At 54.7% G+C, this 12,808-nt stretch overlaps 1 protein-coding gene across 3 annotated transcripts in view; it reads right to left on the bottom strand.

The window, feature by feature from the left end:
• RAB3IL1 (RAB3A interacting protein like 1) overlaps positions 1 to 12,808 on the bottom strand; it is a 40,417-nt gene that overhangs the window by 20,156 nt on the left and 7,453 nt on the right. Inside the window, exon 1 of one of the 3 annotated variants that reach the window (XM_008274398.4) lies at positions 856 to 1,157. The exons of 1 other annotated variant lie outside the window; for it this stretch is intronic. In XM_008274398.4, the coding sequence (XP_008272620.3) occupies positions 856 to 1,010 (155 nt within the window). In that variant the 5' untranslated portion in view covers positions 1,011 to 1,157. Of the gene's footprint in view, positions 1 to 855; positions 1,158 to 12,808 lie in introns of those variants that run through there. One more of the 3 variants, XM_008274401.4, reaches the window with a different exon arrangement.

Genomic DNA, 12,808 nt, shown 5'->3' with positions numbered 1-12,808 from the left:
TTTCCATAAAGACAACCCAGAAAGCAGAGGGTTCCCTGGGATCTGGCAGGTGGAGGCGGTCAGGCAGGTGCCCCGGGCCCAGCAGGCAGGGAGGGAGGGAGGAATAGAAGGTGATGGGGCTGCCGCTGTGGCGCAGAGGGTTAAAAGCCCTGGCCTGCAGTGCTGCCATCCCATACTGCTGGTTTGAGTCCTGGCTGCTCCACTTCTGATCCAGCTCCCTGCTAATGCGCCTGGGAAAGCAGCAGAGCATGGTCCAAGTCCTTGGGCCCCTGCACCCACATGGGAGACCCTGCAGAAGGTCCTGGCTCCTGGCTTCAGGCTGGCTCAGCTCTGGTCATTGTGGCCATTTGGAGAGTGAACCAGTGGATGGAAGACCTCTCTCTCTCCCTCTCTCTCTCTCTCTCTGTAACTCTTTCAAATAAATAAAATAAATTAAAAAAAAAAAGAAAGAAAGCGTGCAGGCGAGTCTCTGCCCACTGGCCACTGCCCTCCCAGCCTTCTTCCCTCTGTCCGGTCACCCCCTTCTCACCCACGGCTGAAGGCAGATGCAGAGCAGGAGACCCTCAGCCTGGCTGCCCCATGCCCTGACTCTTAGATCTGACCTCAGCTCACTGGGTGACCCAGGGCCAGTGTCCTGCCCTCTCTGAGCCCCATTCCCTACCTGCTGGAGAAGACAATCAAGACCACCCCCCAACCCCCACCCCCGCCTCGGAGCTGATCTTGTAGGAGACTCAGGCAATTCTCCTGATTCCTGTGCCTGGCACCTGGCACCTGGCACCTCATCCCTGCCGTGCCCCCTCCCCCTGGGGGTGACGCGATCCCCCTGCCCCCACCCGACCCAAGTCCCTGGCTCACCTGTCTGTGCCCCAGAACTTTTCGCCCAAGCTCCCCTCCAGCGCAGGGCCCAGGCCTGATGGGGCATAGCGGACGGCCCCTGAACTCATGGCCAGGAACACTGGGCATGAGCCTCTGGCGGGGCACCCGGAGGGCTCCTCGGTGGTGTCGTCCATGCGTGAGGAGCCAGCCAGAGGGTCTCTCCGGAGACCGGCAGGAGGGCAGGTGGCAGAGCCTTCTCTGCAGACTGGCCAAGCCTTACACTAACCTTTGCTATCTCTTGGGAACAGCTGCCTGGGAGGGAGGCGCCTCCCAGACAGGCCTCTGCCTCCTTCAACCCCTAATTATTAACTCCCGCGGCTCAGCAGGGCGGCACAAGTCCCTGGGGCCAACCTACTCAACCTACTGGGCTCTGGGCTGGGGAAGGCGAGACACTTCTGGGGGGAGGTCGGGAGGTCGGAAGCTTTTCCAGGAGCCTGGGACCCCAGGCTTCAGCCAGGCCCCCGATGGGGCGCTTGTCTCCACTTCACCGAGGTTGTGGCTTTGGAAAGTCTGGTCCCGCCCTGGTCCTGTCATGGGACCAGGCCTTGCACAGGCCCTTCCCCCACTACCCCCGGCCTCAGATCCCCCTGCAGCTCAGTGTAGCGGTAGAGACCACAGATCTGGAGTCGGACAGGCTGTTTTAACTCCCCTTCTCGTCTACGAAGCTTTGGGCAGGTTAGCGTCACCATGCCTCAGTTTCCCCAACTGTCAAGTGGTGCCTCACCCTCTGAGGCACCCCCGGCCAGCTGCCATTGCCCCGACATGCCTCATCTGCAGCCTCCATGCCTTCCCACCCTCACTGATTAACTCCTCTCTGGCTCATGCCCCTTCCTCCAGGAAGTCTTCCCATGTGGATTGCCTGCTTCCTCCGCAGGCACTGGACTAGAGCCCAAGGACATGTGGTTAGCTTTGTCAGGAAACTTCTGGACACCCCCAAGCAGCACAGAGTGACCCTCAGCCAGAGGCTGGCCGGCCCCTGTCACCAGTCCCATCTCAGTGCCCCCTGGGCTGGCTCAGGGTCTGCCTCCAGCCAGCTGTGGCTTGGCTGCAACGCGCCACCTTGCCGCCCTTGGCCTGAATTCTGATCCCAGTCCTTGCTGTGTGACTTTGGGCAGCTCACTTAACCTCTCTGGGACTCAGCCAGCCATTGTGAGTGTCCAAGAAGACGCGTTTGCTAAGAGTCTGCCTACGGGCAGGCTGCACGGGAACTTGCCTTTCCCCTTCTCTCTCCTGCTTTCTCGTCTGCCTGCCCGGGTCCCTGCTGGGGAGCAGCTCTGGTCCCCCAACAGCGCCACACCCTGTCCGCTGGACAACACCACGCCCCTCGGGGCTTTGGGCTTCGGAGCTTCTCCGCCTAATGCAAACCAGATGCTGGCCTCCCTTTCCCAGCAGCGAATTTTCCATGGCTGGCTCCCACCCCCTTCCTGTTTTTGCTCCTCGCGGGTCCCCTTGCTAAATTCCCCCATGGCCCCACCTTCCTCTGCCAGGCTCAGACCTCAGGTTCACCTGGAAACAATGAATGGAAAAAACAGGATGTGGGGGGGAGGGGTCTCCCCATCACCCCGAGATAGCAGGAGGGGAGGGGGCTCAGGCCGGCTGGTGGAAGTGGATGGGAATCAGTGTCCTCCCTGCCAAGCCCCATCCAGCCCCTCAGGGGTGGGGGAGGGAAGATGGACGTCTCTGGACATTTGGACACAGCTGGGCTGTGACGTCCGAGAGATCTGATTCACTGGTGAGCCAGGGTCAAGGCGCGCTGGGGTCTCGCACAGTTTGCCAGCAGTAGTGGCCGCCTCAGGTCCCCTCCCCAGCTTGTGATCTCGGCGTCACTCCTGCCTGCCCTCCCCTGCCCCAAGCGCTTGGTCCACTGCTAAGGCCACTACTCACAACCTCCAGATGCATACCCGGCCACCGGGCAGCCGGGTCTCCCCCGCAGGGCTGAGGCCAGGGCCAGGAGGCTGTGGGTGTTTGGTGGTGGTGGTGTCTTTGCATTTGTCGCTTAGCCCCAAGAAGGTTCCCCCCCAGGGCCGCCTGGGCTCCAGAGCTCCTGCGAGGCCGAGGCTGAGGCCGCGGGCTGCCCCTCCCTCCGCCAGCTGTGCCGTGTTTGGATGACTGGCTGGAATGTTTCTCTGCCAAAGCCCTTCCCTGGATCTTTGAGCTCGGCTTTGAAGAGGGAGAGGAGAGGGGAGACTCCAGAGATCAAAAGTGGGCCTGGAGGCGTCTATGGCCTCCAGGCCTGCCCAGCCCCAGCTGGGTGGGGAGTCAGAGTCCTGAGTAGGTCCCTTGGGGCGGGGCAGGGCAGGGCAGGACCCAGGCTGGAGGCATCTGAATGGTGTCAGAGAATTGCTGGGGCCGGTGTGGTGAGGTCAGGTCCTGGGGGACAGTCGGGGCTCAGGGAGGGGCAGGGCTGGAGCCACCCTGAGTGCAGGGAGATCCCAGCACCCAGACCGTCCCTCCACCCAGCAGCCCCTTTCACACGCAGGGCAGGTGCCGGAGAGAGGGCGCAGGTGCTCTGCAATGCAGCCTCTGGGCCCAGGCCTCCTGATGCTAAGCCTGCTGTTCTCACTGTTCAGGAAGGACCCGGCCCCCCCCTCAGCCCTAGAGGCCACACATACTGGGGCCAGGGAATCCTCATCCCGGCCTTCCACAAACAACAGGGGCAAAATCATCCAATAAGCACAGTACTCCAGGTTCACAAACAAAACGCACAAACGCTGAGCCCGGGGGGAAGATTCTTGGTGGTGGAGGTGGTGGAAGGGCCAGTGTGCCTGATCCAACTTGTTCAGGACAGAAGCGCCCCCTGTTCCCCACCTCGGCGGGCTCCTTGAGTACGTCCTTTCTCTGGCTGCAAAGAACACACGTTCCAGACCCAGCGGCGAGGAAGCTGGTCCGAGACTCCATCTGCCCATCTTAAAATGGAGAGGATGATCTTGACCCCAGTGAACGCATCCTCGCACTGTGGGATGCAGACGGCGAGGGGCAGCGGGTGCCTGGGGGCTCTGCTTTGGAGACAGGCAGCTCTGAAGGACATGGGAGCTCCAACGAGGAAGGAAGGGAGGAACGGATCGGCCCGGATGGGTGTGGGAGTTCCGCCAAGGGGCCAGGGCCTGGGCTGGTTCCCAGCGGTGGAACCTGCTAGCCCTGTCCCATCTACCCCTTAGGAAAGCCCAGCCACTTCATGGAATTCCAGACCCAGCCAAGCCCTCCAGGGAAGATGGGGCTGGTGGAGGAAGGTCTGGCCCTGTGCAGCTGGTGACTCCCTTCCAAAGGGGCGGATGGCGGCTTGTGGCAGGGAGTGTGCAGGCCCTTATTCACGGAGACTCGGCTCACCACCCCCCCATAACCCCCGATATGCTTTTTCAGCATTCTGTTCCTGTTAGGGACAAAGAACACTTGGGAAGGCTAAAGGATTTGGCCAACAGCCAACAAGTGACTGGATGTTTAAAAAAAAATGTGTTTTTTTTTTTTTTAATTAGAAAGGCATAAGACAGAAGAAGAGGCAGAGAGGGGAGACAGAGAGAGAGAGAGAAATCTTCTATGTGCTGGTTCACTCCCCAAATGCCCACAATGGCCAGGGCTGGGTCAGGCCGAAGCGAGGAGCCAGGAACTCCATCCAGGCCTTCCCTGAGGGTGGCAGGGGCCCAAGCACTCAGGCCATCTTCTGCTGTTCCTGGGAGCATCAGCAGGAAGCTGGATTGGAAGCACCGAGAAGCTGGGAGTCACACTGGCGCTGCGATGTGGGATGTGGTGTCCCCAGCAGCGGCTTTGCCTGCTGCACCACAACACCTGCCCCAGAACTTGGCTTTCCGTCCAAGTTTGTGTGACCCCAGAGCTCGGTTTCTCATCCCTCCACCATTCACCCTGAGGGGGAAGGGCAAGGTGAAACCATTCAGAGAAAGCAGAAAAGGGGCAAGCCCTGTGGCACAGCAAGTGTGAAGCCACTGCCTGGGAATCCCTATTCCACACCCCCGGTGACTGCTCTCAAGTTCTGCATCCTTCTTTTCAGATCCAGCTTCCTGCTAATGCACGCTGGGAGGCAGCAGATGATGGCCCGAGTATGGGGGCCCCTGCCCCCCGGGTGGGCGACCCAGATCCCAGATGGTGTGCCTGCCTCTTGACTTCAGCCTGGCCCGGCCCTGGCTGTTGCAGGCATTCGGAGAGTGAACCAATGTATGGAGGATCTCTCTCTCTCTCTCTCTCTCTCTCTTTCTGTTGTTCTGCCTTTCAAGTAGATGAAACGAAATAAAAGAAGCATTGAGAAAAAAAAACAGCGTAAGTGGACGATGGGCATTCTATGTCGAGGGACCCACAGAAGCAATGGCTGTGAGTGGGAAAGAGCAGAGAACAGAGAGAGGGAACCGAAGCCTTTCTTTTATCTGGAGCGCAGGTTAAGTTGGGGGACGATACAGAAAAGGTTCTGGGTGAGCATCTGGCCTGGAGGTTAAGGTCCTCAACCCACAGAGGAGCACCTGAGTCCGTTCCTGGCCTGGGCTCCCAGCTGCAGCTTCCTGCTAATGGACCCTGGGAGGCAGGGGTGATGGCCCAGGCAGTGGGTTCCTGCCACCGGAGCGGGAGACTTGGGTTGGGTTTCTGACTCCCAGCTTCAACCAGGTCCAGCCCCAGCTGTTGTATCTGGGGAGGTGAACCAGTAGATGAGAGTGCTCTTATTCTTCTTTTTTTTTTTTCCCCTGTCTTCTTGTCAAAGAAAGAAAGGAAGGAAGAAGAAAGAAAAGAAGAAAAGAACGTAAAAGAAAAGGCTGCAAAGGCAGGCTCAATGGAATCCTGAGGAGCCTTGAAGGCCAAGGTAAAGAACTTGGGGTGTTTTCAAGGCCCTAAGGAGCCTAACCCTGGGGCAGAGAAGTGAAATAAAATTAACACTGTGTGCATAGAAAATAAAAGTGAGCACTTATCATAGATCCAGTGAGGGAAAGACTTTCTAAACTTGGAAGCATTTGAAGAGAGCTCAACAGAAAAAAAATCAATAGATCTGTTTCCATTAAAATTTAAAACCCTTCCTCCCCCAGCTCAGCATGAAAAAAAAAAAATAACCCAAATTAAAAGGCAAGTAACCTTGGGAAAATATGCCCAGCCAATGGCAAAGTGTTAACATCTCCTGACAAAGGACTCACAGGAAAAACACAGGGAGCACAGTAGCCGTGCTCATTCGCTCATTCATTCACTAAATATTTAGTGATCACCTGTCCCGGGTGCCGATGATATACTGAGTGGGGCAAGACAAAGTTTCTGCCTTCATGAGGGATGACTCTGGGAGGCAGAGGTGTGTAAGGAGACTGATGTCTCACCTGCGAGACAGGTGCAAGGATGGGGACAGCACAGGGTGCTGTGGCTGGCGAGACAATCAGGGCCAGATCCAGTGGGGCTCTGAATGCTGGGGAGGCATCACGCTTTAGACTCAGGGACACAGGGGGCCATTGACAGGTTCAGCAGAGTGTGGCGTGCCTTGAAGTTGGCTTGTGTGGCTGTGTGTGGAACGGATTGGAGAGTTTCTGCTTCTAGTGATGCGGGTGGACTTGGAAAGCGAGGCTGTGATTCCCTGAGGCCTTGTCTACCACGACCTCCAAAGCCACTTCCTTACCCACAAAAGAAGGGGAGAATGAAGCTGGGAGCCTGACCAGGAGGAAGGTTGAGGGGCTGAATCTTGAGCCACTACCTCCAACTAGGACCACAAGAGGAGTGGAGGTGCTCCATGTTGAGGGAACCCCTCTGGCTCTGGCAGAAGCAGGTGCAAGTCCTCTTTGGAAAGTGTCCGAATTTGGGCTTGGAGAATTCCCCTTGGTCATCACCAAGCAATGAGCTTGCCATCCTAAATCACCAGCCCATAAAGATGCTAGCCACCCTGAGTGCTGGCAGAGAGAACACACAAGACATCTAAATGCTCTATCACTCAGCTTTCTATTGCTACAATGAGATACTCATGAATAGCTAACTATAAACAGGAAAAAGTTTATTTAGCTCGCGACCTTGGAACCTCAAGTTCAAGGCTGGATCATCCCACTGGCTTCATGTCTGATGAGGGTGGTGGAGCCGGAAAGTGGAGCATGGCTAGGCCTAAAAACCTTTTTTTTTTCTTTTTAAATGATTTACTTATTTATTTGAAAGGCAGAGAGAGAGAGAGAGAGAGAGAGAGCTTCCATCCACTGGTTCACTCCCCAAATGGCTACAATAGCCAGGACTGGGCCAGGCTGGAGTCAGGAGCTTCTTCCAGGCTTCCCATGTGGGTGTAGGGGCCCAATCACTTGAGCCAATTTCTGCTACTGTCCCAGGTACACTATCAGGGAGCTGGATTGGAAGAGGAGCAACTAGAATTCAAACCAGCACCATATGGGATGCCGGTGCTGCAGGTGGTGGCTTAACCCACTGTGCTGCAGCGCCGGCCCCCTAACTTGACTTTTGTAAGTAACTCTTTCAAACACTACCTTTGGAGGGTACATCTCTGAGATCTGAGGTCCTCCCACTAGGTCCCTCTCCCTAATAGCCTAAAGAGATTAAGTTTCCAACGTCTCATGACTCTGGAGTTTAAATATCTGCATGATTTTGGGAGACAACTCTTTTCCAAACCATAGTGGATGCTATAGGACTCCAGATTCCTATATGAAATACAGAAAGGCCATGTGAAAATGAGTAGGGAACAGGGGATTATCAAGGAGAACCAAACAGATTTTTAAAGTTACCAACAAGGGAACCGGCTTTGTGGCATATCGGGTATCGCTGCCACCTATGGCCCCTGGCATCCCATATGGGCGCCAGTTTGTGTTCCGGCTGCCTACTTCTGATCCAGCTCCCTGATGATGGCCTGGGAAAAGCAGCTAAAGATGGCCCAAGTGTCTGGGTCCCTGAACTCTCGTGGGAGACCTTGTTGAAGCTCCTGGCTCCTGAGTCCTGGCTCCTGGCTTCGGCCTGGCCTTCCAGGCATTGCGGCCATGTGGGGAGTGAACTGGTGTATAGCAGATTCACTCCCTTTCTCTCTCTCTCTCTCTCCCTCTCCCTCTCCCTCTCCATCTTCTTCTCCCTTTCCTTTTCTCTCTGTAACTCTGCCTTTCTTTTTTATTTATTTATTTATTTATTTTTTATTTTTTTTGGACAGGCAGAGTGGACAGTGAGAGAGAGAGACAGAGAGAAAGGTCTTCCTTCGCCGTTGGTTCACCCTCCAATGGCCACCGCGGCTGGCGCGCTGCAGCTGGCGCGCTGCGGCCGGCGCACCGCGTTGATACGATGGCAGGAGCCAGGTGCTTCTCCTGGTCTCCCATGGGGTGCAGGGCCCAAGCACTTGGGCCATCCTCCACTGCACTCCCTGACCACAGCAGAGAGCTGGCCTGGAAGAGGGGCAACCGGGACAGAATCCGGCACCCTGACCGGGACTAGAACCCGGTGTGCCGGCGCTGCAAGGCGGAGGATTAGCCTAGTGAGCCGTGGCGCCGGCAGCTCTGCCTTTCAAATAAATAAATACACTTTAAAAAAAGGAAAGAACCAGAAACCAGCATAGTAAGACACACAGAGATGAAAAATATGAAAAAGAAACTGAAAAGATACTGAGCACAGATTTATGAAGTCTATGAAATTCAAGAACAGAAAGCAGAGGATGGGAGAGACAGTATTTGTTTAATGGTTACGACTTCAGCCTGGGAAGACAGAAAAGGGTCTGGAGGGGCGGCTTGTGGGCTGAGCTGCTGCCGCCTGCCAACATCATCAGCCAATGTGAGTACAAATGAGTATCTTTCGGAGTCCCAGCTGCTCCACTTCTGATCAGCAACAGAAGATGGACCTCGGACCCACATGGGAGACCTGGGTAGAATTCCAGGCTCTCGGTTTTGGCCTGGCCCAGCCCCTGCCATTGCAGCCATTTGAGTGACCCAGTGGATGGAAAATCTCTGTCTCTCCCTCTCTGCAACCCTGCCTTCTAAATAAACAGAAAATAAATCTTGAAAAGGTTCTGGAGATGGATGATGGCTGCATTTAATGCTACTAAACCGCACAGTTAAAAATGATTAAAATGGGGGTGGCACTGTGGCACAGTGGGTTAAGTCTCTGCCTGTGGTGCCAGCATCCCATGTGGGCACCAGTTGTAGTCCTGGCTGCTCCACTTCCGATCCAGCTCTCTGCTGTGGCCTGGGAAAGCAGCAGAAGATGGCCCAGGTGCTGGGGCCCCTGCAGTCGTGAGGGAGACCTGGAAAAGCTCCTGGCTCCTGGCTTCAGATCAGCCCAGCTCCAGCTGTTGCGGCCATTTGGGGAGTAAACCAGTGGATGGAAGAGCACTCTCTCTTTGTCTCCCTCTCACTGTCTGTAACTCTACCTCGCAAATAAATGAACAAATCTTAAAAAAAAAAAAAAAGATTAAAATGGTGAGAGAGAGAGAGAGAGATCTCACACAGCTAAGCAAAAGGATATGGTAAGACTGAGATTTAAAGTTATACTAGGAAAATATGGAACAGAAACTGTGGGGGGGGGGGAGCAGGCACTGTGGCACAGCAGGTTGTACCACCACTTAGGATGTTACATCCTGTATCAGAATACAGGTTCAGCTCCTGGTTACTCTGCTTCCAATCCAGCTCCCTGCTAATGAGCGTGGAAAGCAGTAGATGATGGCTCAAGTACTTGAGTTCCTGCCACCCATGTGGGAGACCCAGCCCAGCTGTTGCAGCTGTTTGGGGAGTGACCCAGCAAACGGAATACCTCTCTCTCTCTCCTCCCATCTCTGTCACTCCACCTTACAAATTAATTAATTAAATATAGAGAAGTCTTTTGAAAAGGTGGTATACCTATGTTACAAACCAGATTCAAGACAAAAGAAGTCATTAGAGGAAGAGTTGGTCATTATGCAGTAACAATAAAGTGATGACATTAGACAAACAATTCTAAATTAATACATGTCTAGTAAACACCCTGAAAATATTTCAAAACAAAAGCCATGAGTGATACAGGGAGAATATAGGCAAAGCTATCATTGTGGTTTGAGATATCATCAAACCTCTCTCAGTTATGGGGAGACCAAGGAGACAAAATGGCAGCAACAAGACCAGCGGCCAAGGTGGAGCATAGGGCATTAGATCCCTAGATCCCTAGATCCCTTCCCTAGATCCCTAGATCCCTTCCCTGGTTCGTGCCACTGGGAAAAGGCTCCTGTCTGAGTCTAGCGTAAGACTGGACATTTGCTGTCTGGAGCTGTAAAACAGAGCTGCTGGTGCTCGGGCCAGCAGCTGACTGCAGATTAGCTGGTTGTATACAAGCTGCAAACCGAGACCCCCAGACCTTCCCTCTGCCTCAGCAGACAGGATGGTGGCAGCCAGGCCTCCTCCTTCCAGTCTGGCCAGCCTAAGGAGACAGACCTAAGATGTGCTCTAGGCAGAATGCCTGACTGTGAGCTCTATGCCAATTTTTAAGCTCCCATTCCTTTTTTTTTTTTTTTTTTTTTTTTTTGACAGGCAGAGTGGACAGTGAGAGAGAGAGACAGAGAGAAAGGTCTTCCTTTGCCGTTGGTTCACCCTCCAATGGCTGCTGCGGTCGGTGCACCGAGCTGATCCGATGGCAGGAGCCAGGTACTTATCCTGGTCTCCCATGGGGTGCAAGGCCCAAGCATTTGGGCCATCCTCCACTGCACTCCCTGGCCACAGCAGAGAGCTGGCCTGGAAGAGGGGCAACCAGGACAGAATCCGGCGCCCCGACCAGGACTAGAACCTGGTGTGCTGGCACCGCAAGGCGGAGGATTAGCCTAGTGAGCCGTGGCGCCGGCCCCCATTCCTTTTTGAAAAAGGATTATTTGAAAGGCAGCCAGAGAGAGAGAGAGAGGAAGACACACACACACACACACACACACACACACACAGATCTTCTATCCACTGGTTTACTCCCCAGATGGCTGCAATGGCCAGGGCTGGGCCAGGCTGAAGCCAAGAAACAGGAGTTTAATCCAGGTCTCCCAGGTGAGTGGCAGGGGCTCAAGCACTTGGGCCATCTTCTGCTGCCTTCCCAGGTGCATTGGCAGGGAGTTGGATTGGAAGTGGAGCAGCCGGGACTTGAGCTGGTGCCCATGTGGGATGCTGGCATTGTGGGTGGCACCTTAATCTGCAGCATCACTGGCAGCTCCTAAGCTCCCATTCTTAATAAGGAGCCAACAGTCAACGACCATCAGGCAACGAAGGAGAAGCCCTGACATGAAAGAAGCAGAGCCCAGGAAGCAGAAGAAGAGCAACTGAGGAGGAGGAGGAAGTGGAGGAGGGGGAGACGGACGCCCGTTTTTAATATCCGCAGTGAGATCAAAAGGCGCTGCATCCATGAAACAAGAATACAGTTCTGAGAGCAAACATACATAGAAAAAAAAGATGTCTTGAAAATTAATCTTTTAAAGAAAAAAATCATGATGGCAAAAACGATTATCTCCGGGGAAGGGTTGGAAAGCACCATTGAAGGGATATCCAAAGAAATAAACAAAAGAAAGGAATGGGAAACAGAGAAGAGGTGAGACAGGTAGAGGGCCCGTGTAGGGCTGTACCATCTGCGGAACCAGGAATCCAGCCGCAGACAGCGCGAGAAAGTGGAGCGCACGTAGCACCAGCGCACCCTTGAGCTCTTCCCCCGGCCGCAAGCACATGTGTTGTCAACGGGGAGACGCTCGCCCGCTGCTCAGCGGGGGCGAGACTGCGCGATTTCAGGAAAGAGAATAGTCACAGCCGAGCGCCTGGCAGCAGAGTGGGTCCAGCCCTCTCGGCGGTGGCGGGAGACGTGACGGGACAGTAAGATGACGCCTTCCAACCGCGGAGGACTCAAGCCGTCACTCAAGTGTGAGGGACGTTGTTGTATTTTAGAGTCTCTGAGAATTTAACTCTATAATCTGCCTATTTCTCAGAAACTGCTGCGGAATGCTGCTGTGATCCTAACGGGTCCCTCAGCCCACGCAGAAACAATTGCCGATGCTGTGTTGTTGAGGTGGGGGTTGGCGGGACCAGCGGCCGGTGCAGCGACTCAGCAAGTTAAGCCACTGCCTGCGATGCCAGCGTCCCATATGATCGCTGGTTTGAGTCCTGGCTGCTCCACTTCCGACCCAGCTCCCTGCTATTGCACCTGGGAAAGCAGTGGAAGATGGCCAGAGTACTTGGACTCCTGTTCCCTGTTTGGCAGACCTAGATGGAACTCCAGGCTCCTGGCTCCTGGCCCAGCCCTGGCCATTGGTCTGCAGACGGAAGATCTCTCTCTCTCTCTCTCTAATTCTGTCTTTCAAATAAATAAATAAAAATGCAAAACAAGTAATAAAAGAGGTGGGGACTTTAGTTGTGAGGTCAGAGCCCCTGTGTATGGGATTCGTGAGCGCCCTGCGCAAGCAGCCCCCTTTCCCCTTTGTCTTGTGAAGACAGAGTGCTCATCCCTGCCTCCGCATGCGGCCCATTCTGGAAGCACAGGGGAAGCTCTTGCCAAACCCAAATCTGCTGACACATTGACCTTGGACTTGCTAGCCTTCAGAACTGTGAGAAATGAGATTCAAATGACCCTGTCTAAGGCACATTGTCCCAGCAGCAGGAACGGAGTAAGACCAAGGGTTGGAAGACAGAAAAGCCAGCCCAGGACCAAGGGAGGGGAATGTTCAGGATGGTAGTGAGGGCAGGCCCTGAGATCCTGTGTAGGCAAAGGGGGCAATCAGTGCAAGCTAGAACATAGAAGAGCAAGAGGCTGGCACAGGGGCAGGCATTTGGTACAGTGGTTAGGAGCTGCATCCCCTATTGGAGTGCCTGGGTTCAAATCCCAGCTCTGCCCCAGATCCCAGCTACTTGCTACTGTATACCCTGGGAGGCAGCAGGTGATGGATTGAAAAACTGGGTCACTGACAGACCTGCTGAGTTCCAGGTTCCTGGTTTCAGCTTAGCCCAGCAGCAAGGTCCTGTGACAAGGGCTGTGTAGCCATGCGAGGAGCAGCCAGGTAGAGAAA

Source organism: Oryctolagus cuniculus, chromosome 1, assembly GCF_964237555.1.
Source record: "Oryctolagus cuniculus chromosome 1, mOryCun1.1, whole genome shotgun sequence".
Taxonomy (NCBI): Eukaryota; Metazoa; Chordata; class Mammalia; order Lagomorpha; family Leporidae; genus Oryctolagus; species Oryctolagus cuniculus.
Note: the sequence above shows the minus strand (reverse complement) of the source record. Positions and strands in the feature narration are given on the sequence as shown.